Source organism: Asterias rubens, chromosome 6 (genome assembly GCF_902459465.1).
Source record: "Asterias rubens chromosome 6, eAstRub1.3, whole genome shotgun sequence".
Lineage (NCBI taxonomy): Eukaryota > Metazoa > Echinodermata > Asteroidea > Forcipulatida > Asteriidae > Asterias > Asterias rubens.
The window spans coordinates 19,943,264-19,966,803 of record NC_047067.1 but is presented as its reverse complement, the minus strand read 5'-3'; the positions used below and the strand labels follow the sequence as shown (position 1 = coordinate 19,966,803).

Below are 23,540 nucleotides of genomic sequence, written 5' to 3'. Positions count from 1 at the left end.
CTCCTCCGGTGGGGGCGCTATATAAGAAGACCGTTAACTGAACTAAAAATCCGAAGTTGTCGGAGGGCGCTATCTAAGGAGACCGTTAATTAAACTCGAGACACTTCTGACCAATGCTATGGAGATTTACAGTTGCCGAGTTATCAAATAGATTAACTCTCCATGGTCCCGTGCAACGATGTTTTTGACGAGGCCCATCAGGAGATCATACAGTGCGTGGATGTGGATTTAATATTATCCTGCTTAGGAATTTGGGGAAGAGATGGGTGGGTACTCGACTGATTGTTTATGCGTGTCTGAACCCTTGGTGTTACTGTTGGAAACCTTGTCGGTAAGTTCGTCGTACGTAGACAAAATAATATGCTTAAGTATTTCCGGATCAACAAGAAAATAGGCGGCCATAGGCATAGCTTTTTGGGCGTTCACCACAATTAATTAATTAGAGTATGTTAGCACCTGTTCACACAATGTACACACACTATGTAGTCGTTAAAACAATATTCATTGTCAACTACAATACAATAATATTATGCACACTACTCTGCTTGCATCACACTTGCCGCGCAAACAGAGAGCAGACGACCGAAAGTGTGTAAAAAGCTGCTTGCAAACTACGTCACCTCGGACCAATCACAGCACATAAAGGAAAGCTTACGTCACCGAACGTTATCCAATGAAATCATTGCTACTAGAGAAGTGCCTGTCTTTATGATTGCGGATACCAGTTAAAGAAAGGGAACCAGTCTAGGCTGACCTCCTCACCCGTTAGAGGGCGCTATATAATGAGACCGTTAATAAACCGATGGCTGTGAAGTTAGGAGAGCACTGACAGTGTGATGAATTAAAAATCGGGCAGAATGTCGGTATGGGGTGAAACACAATTTCTGGGTGTTTTTCTAAGACAGCCAACATTTGTATGAAATTTCTCCGTGGTGGCATGTTTTCCATCAAGCAATAATACAAATCTTCATACCCATTGATTTTGTTATTCAAGTTGATGTTGAGAGCCTGTTTTCAAATCCTAAAAAAATGAGGCCTCTAAACTTTGGTTTTTGCCACTCCCAAAACTTTCTGGTCAAAAAATTGAAATGAAATCTGAGGTTTAATGGTCTGATTATTATAAAATATTTGATTGGTTTTCAAGAGGCTGTGAGGTTTTTTGTTTTGGGAATTATTCAAGTGGTTTTTAATATCATTAGCATTGATTGCTAACGGGAGTTCACTTATCGCCCTTTTTGATCCTTCAGCTCATAACTACCCACATGAAGGACATACCTGTGACAATGTCATATAGAGCTGCTTTAGCAGAAATTATTCTGCTAAGCAAAAAAATAACGAGATACGAGTCGCAAATGATACACTTGTATTGGCACTTGGCCGTGCTTGGTAGGCTATTGTCTGCGCTAATTTATAAAAATAGTTTATAAATGGAAATAGGCTCGTAAAAAGTGTCCTGTGACCACCTTCAACTAACACGACTGCTTTATTTTGTGTATTTTGAATTGCAATTAAAAGCACCATTCGGACCAGTGGCATTACCAGGAGTTTTAGGGGGTGACGGGTTTGTCAGTGTGGGGTGGGGGGGGGGGGTGGTGGTTACTTTGTTTAAACCTTTTTTTCTGTGATTTCAATCTATTTTCTTTCCGGGGAAGGGGGGTGACAGAAGATTTTTGTGGGAGAACTGTACAAATTTCTTCTTAGCGCACTCTTTTGAATCATCTTCTTCTATGTTATTTCCCAGGAGTGGGGGCAGAATCTCAGACGGACAGAATTCCCTGGGACACCGGCACTGCAAAACTTGAAGGGCATGTGCCTTCATTACCCCCCCCCCCCACACACACATACACGCAGGCAGAGCAATCTGTAATATAAATACACAATCTGGGAAGGGTTATCGCAATAACGCTTTTCAGATTCAAATTTTGGAGCATAAAATCTAACATCTTTCCACGCAACCACATTTCTTTGAATCAAAATATTCCTCAACATGCTTTACACTACATGATGTAGGCTTCTTCTCACCAAAGTTTTTGATGCCATTAATTTTAAGAGTGATTACCAAAGGTCCCTTCCCATTAAACTCAAGGTGCATCTTTTTAATTGAAAGCAATTGAAGTAACCGTTTCGACAAAACTACAACTGGCGAAAAACAATTTTCACATTTTTTAATATTACATATTACATCAATATTACAGGTACTTGATTTCAAGAACATAAGGGGCCTTATAGTGACTTTCTGCCCAAGCACCCTTATTTTATGTGATTTGTTGACTGCAAAGTTAACAGTTACAAGAAATTGTGAAAGTTTTTGACTAGTTGTGTTAAATTGTATTTTTGGTGCTGGTGTCAAAGGTTTTGGGGAGTTTGGACACTGGATGCTTTCTAATTGAAATGCAGTGGCACAAAAGCTGTTCTGCTCTCAACAATAGTAAAACTATTTACACGTTCAAATTACACTTTGAAGAAAACTACTTTCATCAAACTGCAGAATTCCTGCAAGTTCCTTGTACACATTGTGGCAGCACTTCTCGTTTTAAAATGAGTGACCAGACTAAACATCTTAAGTAAAACATTGCTCAATATCAAAACAAAATTTAGCTTGTAAATAATTAATGTTTAATTACTTTTAAAAACTCGTTTAATGTATAACTAAAATACAACTCAACTTAAAGGTATTATACAGGATTGGAAAAGCTGAAAGTAGCCACAGAGTGTTAAAGGTTTGTGTGCTTAGTAGACAAACAAACCTGTAAATATTTGGCTTTAATCCATTGTGTGAGTCAGAAGAAGTTAGTGAAAATCACGTACAATTTTCAGCATGTACATCCTTTTCATGTTATTTAGATACATTTCTCTTAAATATTAATCCCTATTGATCCCTAAAATCCTGTACAATACCTTTAAATATTTAGCACTCTTTGTTCAAAAAAACCTTGCTGTCGAAAGGCCAGGTATATTCAATTGTATCAGAGTCTAAAGACTTGGTTTTCCACATTTGTCATCACTATCACAGGAGTACGTGGAGTAGAACAAGAAGGAACTCAAATACATTTCAAATAATGACTTATTCTGCAAGTACCAATTTTTGAGCACCAAATCAAAAGTACCAATGCCCAAGTTCTACTTCACAAGTACTAAGGTCATCTTGCAAGGTAATTAGTCTGTTATAAACTTGATAGTGTTGACATTTTCGGATAACCTATCAACCAAAGCGGTTGTTCTGAAACTTTAGATTGAAATTCACTTTAATTGAAACTAGAGACAAATGCAAATATGATTTTGTCCCTACTTCAAATCGAAAAGAGTCAGTTTCATTTTAAAACTTTCAGAGATTTTGATGAATTGTGTAAAGACTCTCGTAGAAATGCCAAAATGACGGTCGATTTCCCAATTAGCAGTCCATTCCTTGAGCCAGGTGCCTTTGTTGTCCAGTTCACGATGTCAAGATTTGTCAAAGGACCAATTTCATATAGCTGCTTAGAAGCTCAATAAGTACCTAAGCAATGCAAAGTTTTGCTTACCAGAATAAGGTCAGCAGCCAATAAGGTCAGCAGCCAAAATAGCATATCACATGTAACATCTGTGACTGGCATCCTGCTCATTTTCGCCTAGCCGTAAAGTTGTTACTTAGTATTTTATACTTAAACAGCTCTATGAATTGGGTCCCAAGTTAGAGGACTATAGTCCAGATTAGACTCGATGAGGTCCCCTGAGCTCTTTGTGCATGATCCATACCTGATACTCCTTCTGGTGTAAAGGCCGAGTCACACTGCAGCGATAACAAAAACGATAACAATCACGGCGCAAAGAGCAGCATTCTATTGGTTGAATTGCTCCACGCCGAGTACGCACTTGCTTATTCAACCAATAGAATGCGTTCTCTTTGCGTCGTGATCGTTATCGTTATCACTATCGCTGTCGCTGTAGTGCAACTCTGCCTTAACTAGGCCTATTCCTGAGATCTCAATCGCTCCTTACTGCTGCAGAAAAAAATATAATAACTTGATTAAAACCAGTAGGATTTGAAACTTTGAATTGAGGGGTTTGCAGTAACACCATGAAACCAACCACCGGTTCTTTTGAGAACAACACTACTCAAAAGAGATGTTCACAAGGTGTTACCGCAATTTTTAAAAATTCAGAACTCTGATTGTCTAGGTTTGGGTGTGAGCCATACACTCTGAACATTCCAGGGACTGATTTCACAAAGATATAAGACTACAGTCTTATCTGAAGTTAGGACCACTAACTAGTCTCTACTCTCTATGCTTTGCCTATAGGACTAGTCCCAAGTTAGGACAAGTTTTGTGAAATCGACCCTATATAGGTCCCATAAGCCTTTTTGAGGTATGGCGGACGTGATACGCGCGCGTCACATGTTGGTGGTCATTAGATTTACGTTTAAACGCCGCGTCGCTTAAAATGCGCACTTCTTTCTGATGCAGATTTAGAAAATTCATTGCACCATCTTCTCCAGTAATTTTAAAGGAATTGCGACTTGACTCATCTTGAACCTGATTCTTTGCCCCCAAGCATTTTGTCAGTGTTCTCGGTTTACCACATCCGCAGGAAAATGAAGACTTTTACTTTACCTTTGGTATGTGACCTACGAATTATACTTTTGGCTGAAGTCCAGGAAGTTGCTGTTGTTCTGTAATGAAAAAAAATAGAAACATTAGCACCTATGAAAAAGAGTAGCTTATGAGCTGTGGGAGAAAGTGGTTATCTTTGTCACATGCAGATTTATTTGACCTTAACCCTTAGGTAAGGTGTCAAAGGTACATACACCTTTGATACATTACCTAATTGTAATACTTAGCCATGGTTGGAGTCACAGGGTTTCTTCTAATGCTGTAAAAAAAACACAAAAAAAACACACACAACATAAGCACTTGTAAAAGAAGTGGCGAGAAAGCTGTGAAATAAAAGTGGCTAGCTTTGTCCAACCTTACCCCTAATACTTTACCGGGGGTCAATTTCACAAAAAGTTAAGACTAGTGTTATCTTGTGTTAGGAAGAGTTACTCGTCCTAGGACTGAGCTATTTGTTTCAGGACTAGTGACTCTTTCAGGACTCTTTGTGAAATTCACCCCGGGATACTTAACCTGACCATGGTTGAAGTCATGTTCATTTCTTTTTCTGTGGAAAACAAAAAGAAACATTAGCACCTGTAAAAAGAAGCGGTTAGAAGCTGTGAAGAAAAAGGGTTAGCTTTATCTTACCCCTAATACTTTACCATGATACTTAACGATTACTGCAGTCAATGTACTTCCGGTAGTGTCACTTCCTCTGGAGCCCATCTGTCCCCAGGTCACGCACCAGTGGTAGATTCTTCACAATTACTTAGTCTTGGCTCAAGTGGTTACATTTTTAAATGTTTCAATGTTTTTGTATTGTTTCATTTTGCAAAGATGTTTGAGGCGAACAACTAAAAATCAGACACTTGAAACCAAGACTAAGTAAATACATTACCTGATGACTACCCTGTTAAACAAAACGCAGTTAGTCTATTTTCTGGGCCTGAATTCTGCTATTTTTTTAGGCCTCACTGACTCACCATTATACTTACATACCTCTCACTTATACATTCTTCACACAGGATCTGCATCTCACAGACGTCAGGACCAGGTTGAAAAGTGGTGCAAGACTCTGACATTTGCTTTGGGTAAGTTGTCAATTCTCTCTTCTCTTCAATTGTTTTAGTCGCAGCGCTTTTGTTTGCAATTTTAATCAAATTTTATCAAAATATTTGGCCTAAGTGACTGCATGGTTAGCTTTCTTCATATAGGTCTATGTGTTCAAGATGGGTTTTCCCTAAACATGGTTATAAAGTTGAATTTCGGTATTTATTTATCTTTACTGATTTTATGTATGTATATTGTCTGGGTCATAAATTAAAAATCTAAGTACTTTATCAGACCAAAAAGAAGAAGAGCGCTTTACCCTAAAACTTATTTATATAAATCCTCCTTCAAGGATTTATAAGCAATTGACTGTGAGGGGGAGGGTCACAAACTTTTGTGATCTTTACATCAGAAATATCAAAGATAATTTAGCATTTCTAAATTATTCATTAAATATTCTTTCTTTTTTTTAAATTAAGATTGTTTTTGCAATTTATTGATGTTCTCCTGTTTATTTTAACTTATCCGAATAATCTTTTTTTAGTATTTCCGACAAGAATTTGTATCAACTTAAATTCAATGACACAATTATTTTGTCAGCACAATTGCATTATTTACATAAATGCTGACAGAAGGTATGGGGTTGCATCTACTTTGACATGCAGAAGGATGGAGGGATTGTGCTTTGGTTCAGTTAAGATTTTAAAAAGTTAAGCATATTATACCTAATTGCTTTATGGCAACAGAAAAGTAAACATGACAATGTCGATCCATTAGCTTCAACATCCCAGAAAATTTCCATTGACTTAAAAAAGAAAAAATGTACAGCATCACTGGCCATGACCAACATGCTACTAGAAACCAAAAAGCATCACTAGAGTCCACACGGACAACTTAAGGACAACATTGACAAGTATCTGTACATCAAGGGTGTCTGAGACATGGGGAGGAAACGGGTTAGCCGGTCCCTCACCTTTAAGATGTCCAAAAATTCTTGTCTTACCTTTGTAAAACTCCACATCGTCAGAAAAACCAATACTACACACTCCATAGAAACCTTTAACTTCACTGACAGCCAGAATCTTCAATATCACACATTCCATAGACACCTTCCTTCAAGACACAACAGCTCAGAAAGAAATCCTGCAAATTACAAATAAGTATTTAGTTAAACTCCTGGATCAAATAAAGCAATTAAGTTTTTGACTCAAACCTCAAAACAAATGTTTAAATTTGTAAACAAATTACAAAAAAAAAAAAAAAAAAAAAAATCAGTTCGCGCGAGAGCAGTGATCTCGCGAGACCACTATCTCAGCGCGTGGGGCCGATTTAACGACTTGTCCACAAGTCTAACAACAAAGCAACAGCAAAACAAAAACCTAAAAAAAAAAAAAAAAATACAATACGAAACAAACAACAACAAGAAACACCTAAACAAAACAAAAACGCCATCAAAATCAACACTAAAAGAACAAGCAAAAAAAAAAAAAAAAAAAAAACACATGCAACGAACACACACTAACAAAACAGCTCAAAAAAAAAAAACATCAATAAAACAACAATAAGCAACAACCAACAACAATACAAAAGTAAACAAACAACACAAAACAAAAATCAACTCACGAAAAAAAAAATCCCTATTCTTCCAGTGCCACCGCTTTTCACTTGTTATGAAATAAAATAGTATCTTATTTACTCAAATAATCCCCCCCCCAAAAAAAAGAAAAAAATAGTAACCACCCCCAAAAAGTCCACTCCAAGCTGAAACAATGGTGGTGCGCACTGCACAACTTGTTTTTTAATAATACACAAACAATGTTCTTAATTGGGTCTCCACCCCGCCGGCCCCCGCGTCGCTGCCAAAACATCCTCACACATCTTCCATCACGCACCCACCATGCAAATTGCAATAGAGAAATGACCGCACCACGCATGTTCTAAAAAAAAAAGATGGCGACGAAGTCGGCTGAGAGGGCAAAACCAAGACAAACCTTTTCTCGGGCAGCAACCTCCCACCACCGAACAACCCCCTCCCCCGCCCTCAGAAGGACCGTTATTAAATTATACTGAAGTATGACTCCAACATTATTCTTCTAAGCTAAGTTAAACTTACATCGAGTGTAGAGGCTGTGTGCTGCCGTCCCTCGTTGGGGTCCCTTTAGTACAAAGGCCCTGCCGTGCACGCCCACCTTTGCTCGCATGCCTCTTCCTTGGTCCGGTCCAAGACGCTCTCACATATATACAGCAATTTGTTTGACTTCAAGGCAGATTTTATTGCCTCTAATAGGTATAGTTCAGTTCTTTGGATTGTCCCAGAACGGGCAATAAAAACATAAAGTTAGTTTCATGTAGAGAAAAATTGTAAATTATGTGAGAAAAGCGGCGTCCAAATCCTCTCAGTTGAAGAGGTCCGGCCATGTTGTTCGTCATGCTCCTTAATGATTAACTGCACTATTAGTTCTTGCTTTTTCTGTCGTAGGGCAGTTCGAAAACAGCGGTCTTAACTCATTTGCATATCAAGAAAAGCTTTCACGAAAGTATGTAAGATTTCCACAGGTGCAAAAGTTAAGCCCGCCCATTTTGCTCCTTGCTCTTCTGTAGACGGCCATTTTATGGTGAAACAGCCCAGCTCAAAAAAATACATTAATTTGAGAAAAGCAAGTACAGAGATAGGCCTCAGCTTTTTTTGCCATGAAAACGGGTCGAAAATGTGAAAAGAGGCAAATGTATGAGGACATGTTATATTCACATCCATGCATATATGCCTTTGAAACATTCAAAATAATGTTTAAAAATCGCCTTAAATTTTACAAGAAGCTATCTTCTAAATTTGTTTTCGAGTTGGGCTGTTAGGCCATGAAATGGCCGTGGACTTCACGTGCGCTGTTTGGCCGATCTTATGTGGCATTATGCAAATCTCAGGAATTCATTTTATCTTGGTTGAAGTTGTTTTCTCCATTGCATTGTTGAAGCAATTGTTGCTATATGAAAGCTTATGCAGATTTTTTTTAGGAGTGTCGTCAAAAAGAGCTGCAATGTATTTTCTTCTTTGCAGACCTGGCTGCCCACCATTTTGTAATTCTTTAGAGCCAGTGTTTTATTTTATTCAGTGGGCAGCCAGCGTAGCAATAGACAAACTAAAATAACCACACACCTTACATGTAATTTAATGTGCCAACATAAAAATTTATTTACATAAACTCGTTGATTCATAAATAAACGCAATACTTCAACAATATTTCAACAATATTTGTTTGATAGTAAGATAAAACTTATAATAATATGGTACATTAACCCTGGTTAGTATGTGACGAGAGTCATGGATACATGCCCAATTTCATAAAGCTGTTAAGATAATTCTCCTCAGTAAATATTTTTGCTATTAAAGCAACAATTGAGTGGGGTACCAGTAGCAACAACAAAGTAAACTGTATTATGTTTTGGCTGCTAACCTGTGTCTCCTTAGCAAACTATTTCAGTGCTTAGCAAGTTTGTATATGCTTTATAATTTTTTTATGAGATTGGGTCCTAAATTAACGGGAAATGATTATCACATACAGTTACATCAGTAATTGTTCATTATGCATAAAGGGTAACCCTGTATACTAGCCCGCGGGTAAAACTGTGTTTATTTTGATGGGATTTTCTACACTTTGCACTTCAGTTTTGTTTGTTTAACTAAGTGGGAAGTAAAATCAAGTCCAGAGAAGGATTAACAAAATAACGGTTTATAAAACGTAAAGTGCGGAAAACAAACATGAAAAACAATAACCTGTAAAACTATATTAATTTAAAACAATATTTTAAAAACATTTTATGACAATTCGACGCTGTCGTCACATATGGCATAATTATGGAAACTGCAACTCACATCGTACAAATGAATAGAAATGAAATAATCCGAGTCATAGACCTTAAAAATAACCGTATAACATTCATTTTCATGTTTTGTTTTAAAACAAATATCTTTTTTTACTGAGTATAAATTGAATAGAGTAACACAACAAATGGCTAAAAACTGTTTCAGAATGGCGTAAATGCAAACTGCATGCTCGAACAACTCACAGGGCCCAATTTCATAGAGCTGCTTAAGCACCAAAAATAGCTAAACTCAACACGATCATGCTTACCATAATAAGGTTACCAGTCAACAATATAGCATTTAAAATGTACTTGACTGGTATCCGGCGCACTTGTGCTCAGCAGAACAAAAATTAAGCACTCTTTTCTTTATAAGCAGCTCATTCAAATTGGGCCCTGGTCAGAATTGACCCGAATTCAGGGTTCCAGGGAGCTTTACTCATTCCTGAGTCAGGCTGACCCGGAAAGGGATTTAAAATTGGATTAGCCTCGGAGTCCGCATCAGGTTGACCCATTTCTGGGTCACATACTGACCCAGAAATGGGTCCTGCCCCAAGGGACCTGGATCAATTCTGACCAGGACCTGCTTAAGTATCATTCTGCTTAGCAAAAATTAGCAGAATACCAGTCACAAATTGTACGTGTGACGTTGTGTTTTGGCTGGTAACCTTACTATGATGAGCATACTTTTGTTGTGCTTAGCTTAAGTTATACTTGTAGTAGCTCTATGAAATTGAGCACAGGAGTTTTATTTTTTAGAGCGTCCAGTAGTTATCTTGATCCATGATTTGTACACAACAGCTGCAATAAGTTACATAAAAACAGAGACAGATTTTTTCAAAACAAAGGAACATTCTACACAAAATCTGCATTCGTATAGCAATATCTAAAAACTAAACAAAAATTACTCCAACGAATTAAAATAAATCTTATAGACTGTTAGTTTATATAAAGAATTGCTGCACACCAAAATTAACTGATTATAAACAATAATGTATAGCGTTATTATTTACAAGAGGTAAGTTTTTTAAAAACCTGCAAAACTCCAATCTGAGAGAAAATTAATCGATGAAAATTTCAAAAACTTACGTTATTTCTTCTTTCTCCAATACCACAATTTGAGAATGCTGATTCTTATACACTTTATTAGTAACTCAATTAACATTTTACACTTTCAGGCTAGTCCTAAAACTTTGTATCATTTTTTAAATACCACTTTTTGTTTAAATAGCCGCTTTAAATTCATAGCCCGTTTAACTTTGTACGACTTGACAACCATTATTTCAGTGACAATGTTTCGACAAAAAGCAAAATGATAAGCTTTCATCCTAATGGTAAAAGCTCAAACGACATGCCTTGATTTCTTTACAATTCTTATCACTTTAAACAAAGCAGCACCAGCTCAAAATATATCAACATTTGGCAATATGCACGACTTCCGGCTCCTTTTTCATAGAGAAAACATGCATTAAATCTTGTAAAGGTATCAACAAGGGACCATCCAAAATATTCAAAATGTTTCAGGTCGTAGACCAATACATCGAAACGTTCGATACAATGAAACGTTCCTTTCTCCCGAAAGTAGTGCTTATCAACCAACATTATAGATGATGCACATTGTTCAAATCTTCAACATTTTACAGGCATTTCAACATCGTAAGTGATTTCTGACCCTCCCCAATCGTATCTTCTATTGTGACGGGTGATGTTAAAATTGGACGGCCCCGAAACTCACGATTCAATTTGGCCGTCAATTTCATTAGCCGACAGTCCGCTTGGACTGAGGGCGCCCTTCTCAAATTTTCCTTAATTCAGAACTAGGGCCCTTGTCGAAACCACGGCTTCCGCTCCAGATTCGGCTCAGGCTAGCTTGAGTGGCCCCGCGTTTTTTTGACGTACGACGTGTTCGGGGCTTTAGACGAGAGAACAGACCCTGAAGCCGAAGCCGAATTCAAAGCCGAAGCCGTGGATTCGAAAAGGGCCTATGTTAAGGCCCAGAGTGAATTATAAAACCAATGAGGGAATACTCTTGCATATAACAATATAAACAATATTTCTTTTTTACAAAAATACCCAGAAGGTTGAAACTGCGTTAAATTATTACACACCATTGAAACTGTTTGCATTGTAGTCATTATATAAACCATAAAAGATATTATCAGTTATAATTTAACTCCGTATTTTGAGACTCGTATCATAATTCACAATACCCTGGTTTAACCGCCGACACAACACACGAATATAATATCAAATACTGACGTCATACATAGTTAACAATAGTCCGTAAACCAATGGGCTTTTCCCGAACCTTAGCTTAGGCTCCGAGCTCTGTTTGCATTTTGAACCAAAATTGTAGCACAGAGTCCGCGCGGAGGTTTCAAAGGCCGGTGTCGCATGCAATTATGTCCTCTATGCAATACTATCCAGAGGACACTGTTTATGTCCTTTATGCAATACTATCCAGAGGACACTGTTGCATATGCAATAATGTCCGCCGGACTGTTTTGCATATGCAATCGTGTCCACCCGGACGCTGCTGCATAATGCAATTGTGTTCACCAGGACACATTTGCATATGCAGTAGTGTCCGCCCCCGTGCAAAACCGTCCTTGAAGTATAAACTAAATGCTCTTTGTCGACGAAACACGTTCGCAATTTTTTTTTACAAGCTAAGTGCATGTCATGAACGACATGCGAAATGTTCGGTCGGCAGTTTGGTATTCGCTGCAATCATAAAATACGTGAATATTCATGCTTCTTATAATACGTAGGTTCAGTGCATGCCACTCGCTTACGAGCACACATACACGTACAGTCATGTACATGTCCGCCGGACGGTTTTTGCATAGCCCCGGACACGATTGCATATGCAACAGTGTCCGGAGCGGACAGTATTGCATGGCGGACACAATTGCATCTGACAGGTGTCGCAAGCATCTCCCCGTGTGGTGATTAAAACTGGCCGAACTCGCGGCCGCAGTTTTGTACGTATTCAACACCAACAAAATGCCGTTCTGAGGTTTTCTAAACGAAGCAACCCTATAGCTTATGAATTTGGTGAACACAAATATAGACATCAGTTTAACACAATCTGCCAAAGAAGCTGTAGCTATACGATTGCACTTTCATGATCTGCAATCTGCACAGAGTCCTCCACAAACCGGTGTAACACCGAACATACATTTCGACGCAAACAACAGAAAGCGCGCTCGCTTCTGTAGGCCATACCCTTAATGTATAGTAACACTTTGAACAAATGCGTCAAAAAATCTTGCGTGACGCAAACTGATCACACGTCTTGGCCCGAGCTCCATTTCCCAAAGCACTATAGATTCATCTTAAGTTGAGTTGTCACACAGTATTAACATGATGATCAGTCTGTGTTGTGCCAATACGCTAAACAACTAGGATTGTACACGGTTAACGTCAAATCGGTCCCTAGAAAAGGCTATAAATCACTTCTTGATTTTACAATATTTTCAAAAAGCAAATTCGTTGCACGTCTGAGGTAAATACTTTTTTGAAGATACACGATTGTCTGTAAGGTTTTAAGCGTCCATGCAACTATTAGTGTAGGACTACCGGTAAATTTTAATTCAACCATCAATATTTAACATGGCTACATTCAGCAACATTCAGCGGGTAGTTCTGATTTCTGATTCTACAGATTTGTGATTATACGGAAGCCCAGAAATGCAAACATAACATAATGAATGACATCAGCCTTCGTAACTATATAATGTTTTCATAAATAACAACTCTTAAATAACATCTTGAAGCGTTCATATACATGATATATAATAAGATACTGAAGACATCGGTTTGTTTGTCGTTCAAGAAAGGGCAAAGTTAAACCAAAGTTCACAAAGGTAGCACCAGATCTGAGTCAGAAGTGCGTCAGAAGTGCGAAGGTTTTAAATGGCTGTTTCTATCCACTAATTTTTCAATGGAGTTTTAATGTAAGTCTCTTACTTGACCATTAGGCTAAAGGGTATAAAATATCATTTTATTTGATACTTTTCATAACAAAAGTTTAAACGTTTTTCAAATACAATGCTGTTTTAATGAACATCATCAACATTCAGGAATTGAAAACGTACATACATTGAAAACTTGACGTTATGAAGTTTTGGCGGTTTTGGCAACAATTTGGTGAGAGACTTGTTATTTTCGCACTTTTATTAGAATTATTTCTATTGGAAAATGAGTGCATTAAACAACTTCCTTTGACTTTGGAGACCCTCTTTAAGTGCATTGTATCATAACCAAAGATCTTACACCAGTTATTGAAACAGGTGAAGCGTGTTATATATCAACGATGAACAGTTCAAGAGTTTCAAGAGTAATCTGTATCTCAACAACGCATGGTCAGCGTTCAGTTGTATCAAAGATCATAGACTTTGGCAATACAATGCTGCCGGCATTACCTCTATCATCAGCATCTGACGTAAATATCCTAAAGCCATTCTGCTTCCAGTCGGGGAACTCGAAGTAAACATTTAAGCACATTCTGCTTCCAGTGGGAGGAGCTCAAAGTAAAACAATTTAAGCATTATTATACACACAGTAATACTTCATTTATCCACAAACTTGAGGCGATGTGGGGCTGGAAGAAACTTGTTGCCTTTTCTTGAAATGTTCCATTTTGCAACACCCAGGATCTGACTTGAAGTTGGCTCTGATAAACAAACACTTGGCCATGAATTTCAGCAGCACACTGACATAATTGGAAATACCATGCAGGCCTTGAGTCTTGAATTTCGTCCTTGAAGGAGCACGGCAATTTCCTCTTGTATGTGGCACTTCTATGAGGAAAATTTTAATTTGTAACTGAACCTTGTACGGGGCACAACAACGAAAGCACATGGCACCACGACATTAGTGCTGTGGTGCCATGGGTTAATGCGAGGTCTGACCATGGACTTCCAATTACCCAAGTACCTGATAACATTCCCAAAATCGTCCGTACACCAGAACATCTACCCAATATCGGTCAGATACTCACACTTGACCGACTTTATAGGTAGTTTTCCAAACAAGAAATCTTTACATCACCGGTGGGAGACTCAATCAAGGGCACTAAGTGGTACAAAATGAATATGCAGGTAGATTTAAGTATCATCCTTTATTTTAAGGTCCAGGGAGGCACAATTCTACGGCTTGTAGGTCTCCACATGCATATCAACTCGTCGAGCGTATTGGTATTGCTGCGAATATTTTCTGACCACCATGTCGTAGAACAGCATCCCCATGCCGAAGATACACACCATTCCTCCCACGAAGCCGGCCCATAAGGCGGCCCGCTGGTCGCTGCTTAGACCCCCTTAGGACACGAGGAGAAAATAATCAAGATCCGTTAAAATAAAATAAAAACAGTAGTAATATACAACTTCACAAGAAATTTACACAATTAATTGGTCAACAATATTCACGGATTTCTATGGTGTCATTCCAGATCATGGCGCTCAGCAACAACAGGCAATGAAAAACAGATACATTTTTAAAGGCCAACCGGAAACAGGTGAGTTTTAAAGTTTTGTTTTTGGTATGACGAACCAGTGTCCAGTGATCTGATGTGAAAGGGTAAATTGTTCAAAAGTTTTGGGCCAGCAATTGTGAAGGACATCTTTAAATAACCTTCCCCTTCGATTTTGTAGTCCAATGGTCATAATATTGAATGCTCATTGAAGACATTCAGAATTTGGGGAGGCTGCAAACACTTTTCAACATATGTTTTTGTCATGATATTCGTAGTCCACTTTTCTTGATGGGAAAAAAGGTCAGTAACGGTCGATCGGGAAAATAATATTATGATAACTTTAGAGTAGACCTGTAGAAACATGATGGTGGTGGTAGTGATGCTGTTGGTTGGGTGTGGGTGCAGTATTACAACCTTTGCACCCCCTCCCAGAGAAAGTATATGTCTTTACCCCCTTGTCCTAAAATGGTCTAGTCAGCACACTGACCCGAGGTGCATTTTCATGTGCATGTGTATAAACAAGGCGAAGGAATGGTGTTGCTGACCAATGCTGGGGGACAAATTTAACAACCCTTTAAAACAGTCACATGATAAGGTCGTAGGCTTTGATGGTACTCATTTAAATACGAAGTTCTTTCCGCAATCGTTCACGAACTTCAACCATAGTTCTAAGGGTAGTTTTAAGGGATCTGTTGGGCCAGTAATTGACCACTTCAAGATGGAGGGATAGGCCTCATCTTCCCCAAGACCAAGTAAAGACGGGATGGGAGAAAAATAGGTGTTTTCTGCCGTGTCAAACTTACCTTCATCCCCAGCAGTCTGTGGTTGGGGTGCCTGGGTGCTGGTCGACGCCGCGGACGACGGAGTTTGCTGAGCTTGCTCATTCTGGCAGTGCGCCAGGGCCAAACATAGACCCAGCAACACGTTGATTCTTAACACGTAGTTCCAAGTCATTCTGGAAACAATAACACAAACGGAACGACCATCAATATAGTACTGAGTGCTAACCAAACAATCTACACACATCCTCCATAAAGCTGGGGTGAAAATCTCTCAGATTTTCGAGATTCTTTTTTTATAAGTTGCGCAATCTGTTGGTATACCAGCAGAAAATACCAGCACATAAAAACTAATTTTAAGCTTGGAATCTGTACACGCTGTTGACCTCGAGTTCCCTAAAGACGCAAGCCTACTACGTGGTCCCATTAAAGGAGCAACTTACATTTTACATCAGTGATCAACACTTATCGTGCAATTTTTTGGTTGGTTAACCATTACAAAAACCAAGATTTAAGAAACACAGCTTTTGCTTTAAAAAAGTTGTTGTAAGGACACAAACTTTGTCCATGCAGACTTTACGGTATTTGTGAATATGTTTTTACATACGAAAAGTTGCTCACTGTTTTTGAATAATCTGTGTACCACGTAAATCCAAAGTCGCGTCGGCAGGTTCAAATCCTATTCTCGTAAATGTTTTACCAAATTAACTAAACCTATCTGTTTCATTGTGGGTTCAAATTGAGTACAAACCGGAGAAACGTAGTTGACAGAAACGTTTTTCAGTTGGGGTGATAAAGACTTACATATTTTCACAATATCTAAAGCATGATGTTATAATGGTTGAACCATGGTTGAACACTCGTCAGGGACAAATTAGCTGACAAAAATCATCTCAAACTATAATTCAAATTTGAACAAATATGTTGAAATGATAACATCTCCACCTTTTGACAATCCTTGGAATTGTTGATTCCCAAGTGCTTTTGGGAACAGCGACCTCAGATAAAGAGAAATATAGATTGAATAGCATTTCTTTATAAAATACAAGTTTGATTTTTTGTGTGAGTTCCCTTGATTGGAGAAACGTCTAAACAAACAAGCACGCAAACAACCCCAACAAAAACAAAACCACCTCAACAAAATACACAAACAAACGACAGCTACTTTTTCCACGTGTCGGAATTAAATTTTTCCGAATTCAGATAAAGGGCTAGTTTTTCATTTCTGTAAAGTATAGCCATTCGGTGGTTTTCAAAATTGTGGTCATAGACCTAAATCCAATAAGAGAAGAACCTGACAGCGGTTGACTCTGAATATTTGCCTTGAAAAAATCATACAGGCGATTTAATAAAATCAAATTAACATTTGGTCCGAAACGATCATTTCCTTTAAATGAAGCCACCTGTCGCGATGTGTTGGGTCGAATTGTCCCCATGGCGTGGGTAGCGTGAACACAAGCTGATAAAAACAACAGTAGCTCACCATACCATGTCACCATTCATTTAATAAAATATTGGTATAATATTATGACCTTTGGGTCGTCTTGAGTTATAGTATAAGTTTGGATGAAACTCGTATTTTTAATGGTTTTGCCAAGTGTTTATATAATTTTAAAACAATGTTTGTTAAACACTGAGCGCGCCGTTTTTGCATTATTTTATGACTTTGCAAGGTCGTTAATACTGCATTTGCGATATAATTAAAACAACAACAACAAAATCTGGGTTGATGTTAGACTTGCCGCAAGTCGCCTATTGACCAGCTGGTTTTATTTGTATTCAATCAAACTGTTCATGAGGTGCTAAAGACTTTGCAAACCTTGCGCGTAATCGAGGATTTGGGACCCGTAAGATATGTTTTCTTCGTCACAAATACAAACTATGTTAGACGAAAGTGGTCCCAGTACGGTAATTTAAAGGTTACCAGGTAATAGTTAAAATTTCGCTTACCTCACATGTAACTGGTTTCCTGTGCATTACTGCTAAGCGGGCGTATAACAATTTGACCCATTTTATTTAGAGAAAGTTTTGATGGTATAGGGAAGCATGAACGTCTAAATAGCTGGACAACATTAATTTATGTTTTGGTGAAGCTTTGAGGGAAACAATGACCCGACTGAAAATAAATAAATGAACTTTGTGATGTGCTGAAGCAATACACCTATGCATTGAGTTGATTTTTAGAATGTAAAATGTATAGGCCCTATTGGATGAAGATTGCGTGATTTTCCAATCGGGAAGGTTCATCAATTCAAAGCAGCACATGCATACAAAATGTACATAATTTTTACACGGATTAAAATACTGTCGAGTATAGATACATTTTAATTGCGTTTGTGGGGGTGTTATTACACCTAGCTTGCTGTTTTTATGAAAAATGAGATTAATAAACGTATCTAGTATAATACTATGATGCCTGTGTATGGAACAGTGTGCACAGGTGTTCGCCTGAATAACTATGATAATGAAGCAAGTCTACTTTTTATGAATGACGCGCGCAATTGTAGAGTGGAAATTTACAGCACGTGGGAAATGCATGAAGGCCTAGACTTCACATAATATACACATCCCTCTGTGTTTCACTTGCATCACAATATTCCTCGTTTACCATAGACGTATGGCTTATGTGTATTTACAATGTTTGTATAAATACATTTGCATATTAATGGTTTGCAAACGATATTCAAAATGATGCAGCATTGGGCCTATAAGTGCCAATGAGCTATCACGAAAATCTTGGGCCCGCCAGACAATAATCGCATAATTAATGCTCAATGTTTAATTTGGGCGGTCTAGACTCTATCCTTTTCTACGTCTTGTAATTCCTTTTTGACATCAAGCAGGAAGTAGTAATGTTTGCACTCTGGTGATAATGCTGAAATAATATGCAAAATAAAATGAAATATTGACTTGCTCCACGCCATCTTGCAGTCCCCTGAGCACAATTCAACACACGGCCTCTGTATATTTAAATAATTTCCTTCATAACCTGCATTTGCCCTCCCCTTTTCAGTAAGGGGGGGGGGGGGTGCTCGTGCCAAAAAAAAGCTCACTAGCTGTATCCCCATGTGTTACAAAAGAAGTGTTTTTAACGTTTATTTATAGACGCTGATACAAAATGCGATGTTCCAGAACTTCTTGTTATACCATAACTTCCCACGCGTTGCCAATGTTTTGAAATATAAATTTCGAACTAAAATATAGAACGGGTGTGGGCGACGAAATGTCATCATGGTTTCTCTGTTTCAGCGCATGCAGCTATCTTCATTGAAATTCTTTAAAAAAATTAATTGTCAACGCATGCATGTAATAGGGAAAGTATAGAAGTTTTTGTTTAATTATCTGTCTAATCATGGTCCCATTGTCCACATGACGTCAGATTTATTTTCGATTGCACGCTGTCCGTTCGAGTGGAAATTTCCACGACTGTCTACCTTCAAAATTACCTTGTTTACAACAATATTTATGCATGTACATTGTTTATACGCTCTTCCACATCAACATAAAATAAAATACAATATTTGTTTACCTATGATGAAGTACATCTGAAGTGGGAGTTCCATAAGTCAGAAAATTCACGGATAAATTCGTGAAGCTTTATAATTATGTGAGGCCTACTCAAGGTTTTGGCAAAGGACAGGGCACAGTGCATGAACCTTTCCTCGCCGGCCACGTACACATTGGAGTTTGTATTTGGTTGCATAAAAAACAAGAAATAGCTGAATTTATACCGACGTATGATAACAATAACAGTTTTTACATTTCAAATTTGGTCGATTTAAAAACGACCCCCCCCCCCATTTATGCCTCCGCCCGTTTAATTTGAAATTTTACTTACGACTACAATTGCGGGGAAATGGTGCATTTTATAAGCCTTTATGTAGTAAACAGATTTCAATGTTTTTAGACAAGTTTTCTTTCTTTGGGCAGACTATGTAGACTATGTATATTTTAGTTAGATTGTCTTAAAAAAATACTAAAATAGCACAAAGAGAGTGCTGAAAATGGGCTCGTTTATAGGCCTTAGTGCCCATTATATATATTAAAATAAAAAAAAAACTACTTGTGCCCCCCCCTAAACTCAGTTTCACTAAAGTCGAGCCACTAATTATAAATGATGCCAAATCAGACACCAAAGATACCACGAGTCAGATATAAACTGAAATGTTTTTAAAGAGAACAGGGGTGGATTTCACATAGGTAGTCCTAACCTAGGCAATGCTAAGAGATATGATTGGTCCTAAGCGAGGACCAGTAACTCATCCTAACTTAGGACTGGTCCTATCTCTTAGCCTTGCCTAGGACTAGTCCTAAGTTAGGACTACCTTTGTGAAATCCACCCCAGTTTAACTAGAACATTACTGATTGTGACTCATGTATTTGTAATAGAGCAATGAAACAGAATCCCACATGGGGTGTGTGTAAGGAATAGGAGAGTCGATTTTTTAGCATGGGCACTGTTTCTCACGTGCACATGACTCAACTTCTCGGTCACATTGCCCGTGTACACGCCTACATAAACAAAATGATATAATTTGTCAACAATAATTTTTTATGATATCATATCAACTATTGATATAATGTTGTTGGCTACAAACTACGTTAAGCAAATTACTTATTGAGCATATATGAGTAGGAAATTCCATCATCAAATTAGATTTAAATGCATCGATCTTCCAGATTAAGTATTATCGAAAGAGATGTGTAAATGAAATTGGGTCATCCCATCTAATAGGCCTATGTTGTGTCTTTACAAGATCACAATGAGTTAAGAAGATGGGATTTGGTAGGGAAATTTAATATTTATAAACAGGAAATGTCAATATGGAAATCAAGCACATAAATGCACCACGCGCTATCATCAGATTAGAATTAGATAAGGCAAATCTTCCAAATCGAATCATCATGATTTCTTCTACCTATGACAATGATCACATCATCGAAAGAGATTTGTGAATGTAAATTGGATCGCAATCTTTGATCACAAGCTGACAAGGAACAGAAGAAGATGGGATTTGGTTGTGCAATTATTACAGGAAATTTCACTTGGGAAAATTGTGCACATCCATCACACAAAATAATCTGATATGCCATCACGACCGACAACAACAACATCATCACATAGTTAAAAGTACATCCCAGCTTCTGCACTACACGAAGACAATAAACACACAAAATGGCTGCATCCACAGCGCCACATGATGTCCCATCCACCATTGGAGGTCATGCAATTACTCACCTTCACAATTTGAGTAAAATTATACATAAATACTGCCGTATTTGCTGGCTATAAAGACAACTGGTGAAGTAGCGACGCCAGGATGAAATAGCTGCAACATTCCCGGCTACCTTTGCATCATCAGTTAAAATATTGCGTCAAAAGATGAACTAGTAACTACCGTACTTGAGTTGAAATGTTGTAGGTTCGCCTAGTCAGTGATCCGGTAACATAATTGAAGCTAGCTTGCTACGTACGTATTATGCATTCTCTACACCTCTCTGTGTGTAGGTCTATACGTATTTTTGAATATAACGACCAGCATAGTCAGTTTTTCATTCACACAATCCAACATAACACACTTCATTGCGCAGCCGTGAATATGAATTGCTCATCTTTTGTATTTCATTATCGATCCGACTGCCATGTTACACGTGTATGGCTAGAGCGTACGGGAAACTATTTCAAGAAACATATTCACGCATCAGTGCTTTATATCTCAAAGACATAAGCCTTTGTGATGGGAGTGTGGGGAATGTCAAAATTGACACCACTTTCTGCCTGATTGGTTGATCATTGGTGTTATGAATTTTGTGAACAAATGTTATCCCCGGATTAACAACCCCCCATCACGGAAGAACTGTCTTTGCCTCCATGATCTCTTTATAAGCTGCTACTGCACCAGTCGGTAAGTTGGAGCATGGTTGGAGATCTGTTTCAAAAGCAGGACTGAATTTTCATCTTTGAGAACAAGTCACATTATTTTGCAAAGACCACTTCCGTTGCAAAACCTTTGTCTCAGATGGATGAGAACATTTTGAGGGGCCACTCATCAGGCTATAGACCAGTGGCAGATGCAATTGTACCCGCCATGCAATACTGTCGGCTCCGGACACTTTTGCATATGCAATCGTGTCCGGGGCTATGCAAAAACCGTCCAGGCTGCAGTGGACATTTTTGTACATGACTGTATTTTAGATTTGCGCGCCATGCACTGAAACTACGAAATGCAACATGAATATTCACGTATTATGATTGCAGCGAATGCCCAACGGCTGAACATTTCCCATGTCATTCATGACATGCACTTAGTTTGTAAAAAAAATGGCAAACGTGTTCCGTCGACGACCAGAGGCGTTTAATTTACTTTAATTTACTGTAAGGACGGTTTTGCACGGGGGCGGACACAACTGCATATGCAAATGTGTTCGGGCGGACACAAATTGCATGCAGCAGCGTCCGGGCGGACACGAATGCAATACAAAACCGTCCGGCGGACATTATTGCATATGCAATAATGTCCTATGGATAGTATTGCATAGAGGACATAATTGCATGCGACACCGGGCACGAGCACCTGACGCCATAACTAAAATTGGTCTGTGCAAAAACTGGATTTTACCGTTGAGCTGCCAATGGAAGTGGACTCTTGTATGTACATGTATTTGTTAATGTCTTTCCAAATGTTTTGAGGGATGTAGGTTGCGCAGTCGAGGATATAAAATGTGTCCATTTGTATTATTTTGTTTGCAAACGTTGTCTTGAGAAAATTGTCCTGTATATGCAGATTTACGTACGTTAAGCACACTTTTAAAAAATCAATATAGACAAAACTAAAATTTAAAGATAGTGAAACTAAAATAGATCTCGTGATTATATTTATGTGCTTGACTTTTCACTTTAATCTGATCAGCTTCCAGTTCAGTTTTTAGTTCAGTTCAGTTCAATAAAAATTTAGAGAAACATACTTTTCTGAGGGCGTCTGTAAACATCGAAAGTTAACTTTGCTTTATTACCTACAGAAAGAAAACAATAAGTACACACAAAGGTCAACCCAACTGGTATCCAGCTAAGCAGCAGTTGTTGCATGCTAAATTAAATGTGATAACAAATTACCAGCGAAACCAATGGTGTGTGTGCGTTGAACACGTTACGTGCACAATACCGTGTTATGAATCGAGACAGCACACAAACGTCAAAATTGCTTCAATGCAAAACGACATCAAAGTCCACTTTTCTGACAATTCCGTTAAAATGGAGATCATGGAAACAGATCCCGAGCTTCATGGCCGGCCCAACAGCTTCTGTGATGATACACAAGACATGCCAGACCAGCTATACCCTCCAGTTGGGGTAGATGAACGGGATGGACATTTTTCTGGAAGTGGAATTGAGGAAAGTGACAGAGTCGACGTTTGCGGTGAGTGCCTAATTTTTGCCCGACCAGCTGGCTCTGGGCTTCCCTGATTTGTGTTGCCCATTTTCCGGACAATTTACAATTTTTGGGCGTATTTTATTAATTATGAGAATGTTTGTGTTCACATGAAGGTACACGTATATTATCTAGAGTAGAAAGAATTACCATTTTACATCTTATCCTTTTGATCTGGCGGTCCTACCATGGTCCTACTACTAACTATTACTAAACTCGCCGACTTGCCTTGCCGTCAACTCGCCTTCAACTCATTAAATTTACATGAAAAATCTATAAAAAGGGGGCACGGAAGTGTTAAGTCTGGGCTAAACTACATATTTCTCATGGTTCTCGGTACAAATTCACTCACAAAAACGACTTTGTG

General features: G+C 38.3%; 1 protein-coding gene and 1 long non-coding RNA gene across 5 annotated transcripts in view; one reads left to right on the top strand and one right to left on the bottom strand.

Annotated features, from left to right (window-relative positions):
* Positions 1-23,540, top strand: part of LOC117291825 (two pore calcium channel protein 2-like) — a 41,226-nt gene that overhangs the window by 546 nt on the left and 17,140 nt on the right. The window contains exons 1-4 of one of the 2 annotated variants that reach the window (XM_033773754.1): positions 145-331; positions 5,600-5,665; positions 14,941-15,006; positions 22,764-23,161. In XM_033773754.1, the coding sequence (XP_033629645.1) occupies positions 22,951-23,161 (211 nt within the window). In that variant the 5' untranslated portion in view covers positions 145-331; positions 5,600-5,665; positions 14,941-15,006; positions 22,764-22,950. Of the gene's footprint in view, positions 1-144; positions 332-5,599; positions 5,666-14,940; positions 15,007-22,763; positions 23,162-23,540 lie in introns of those variants that run through there. The other variant, XM_033773755.1, reaches the window with a different exon arrangement.
* On the bottom strand, positions 3,838-8,048 carry LOC117291827. Of its 3 annotated transcripts, XR_004519205.1 has the most exons (5): positions 7,738-8,048; positions 6,628-6,767; positions 4,803-4,851; positions 4,593-4,651; positions 3,838-3,980 (listed from the first exon to the last, which is right to left on the bottom strand). It is a non-coding gene; the product is annotated as an uncharacterized LOC117291827 (long non-coding RNA). The 3 variants fall into 3 exon arrangements; XR_004519204.1 differs by having other exon boundaries at positions 4,803-6,767; XR_004519206.1 differs by having other exon boundaries at positions 3,838-3,977; positions 4,803-6,767.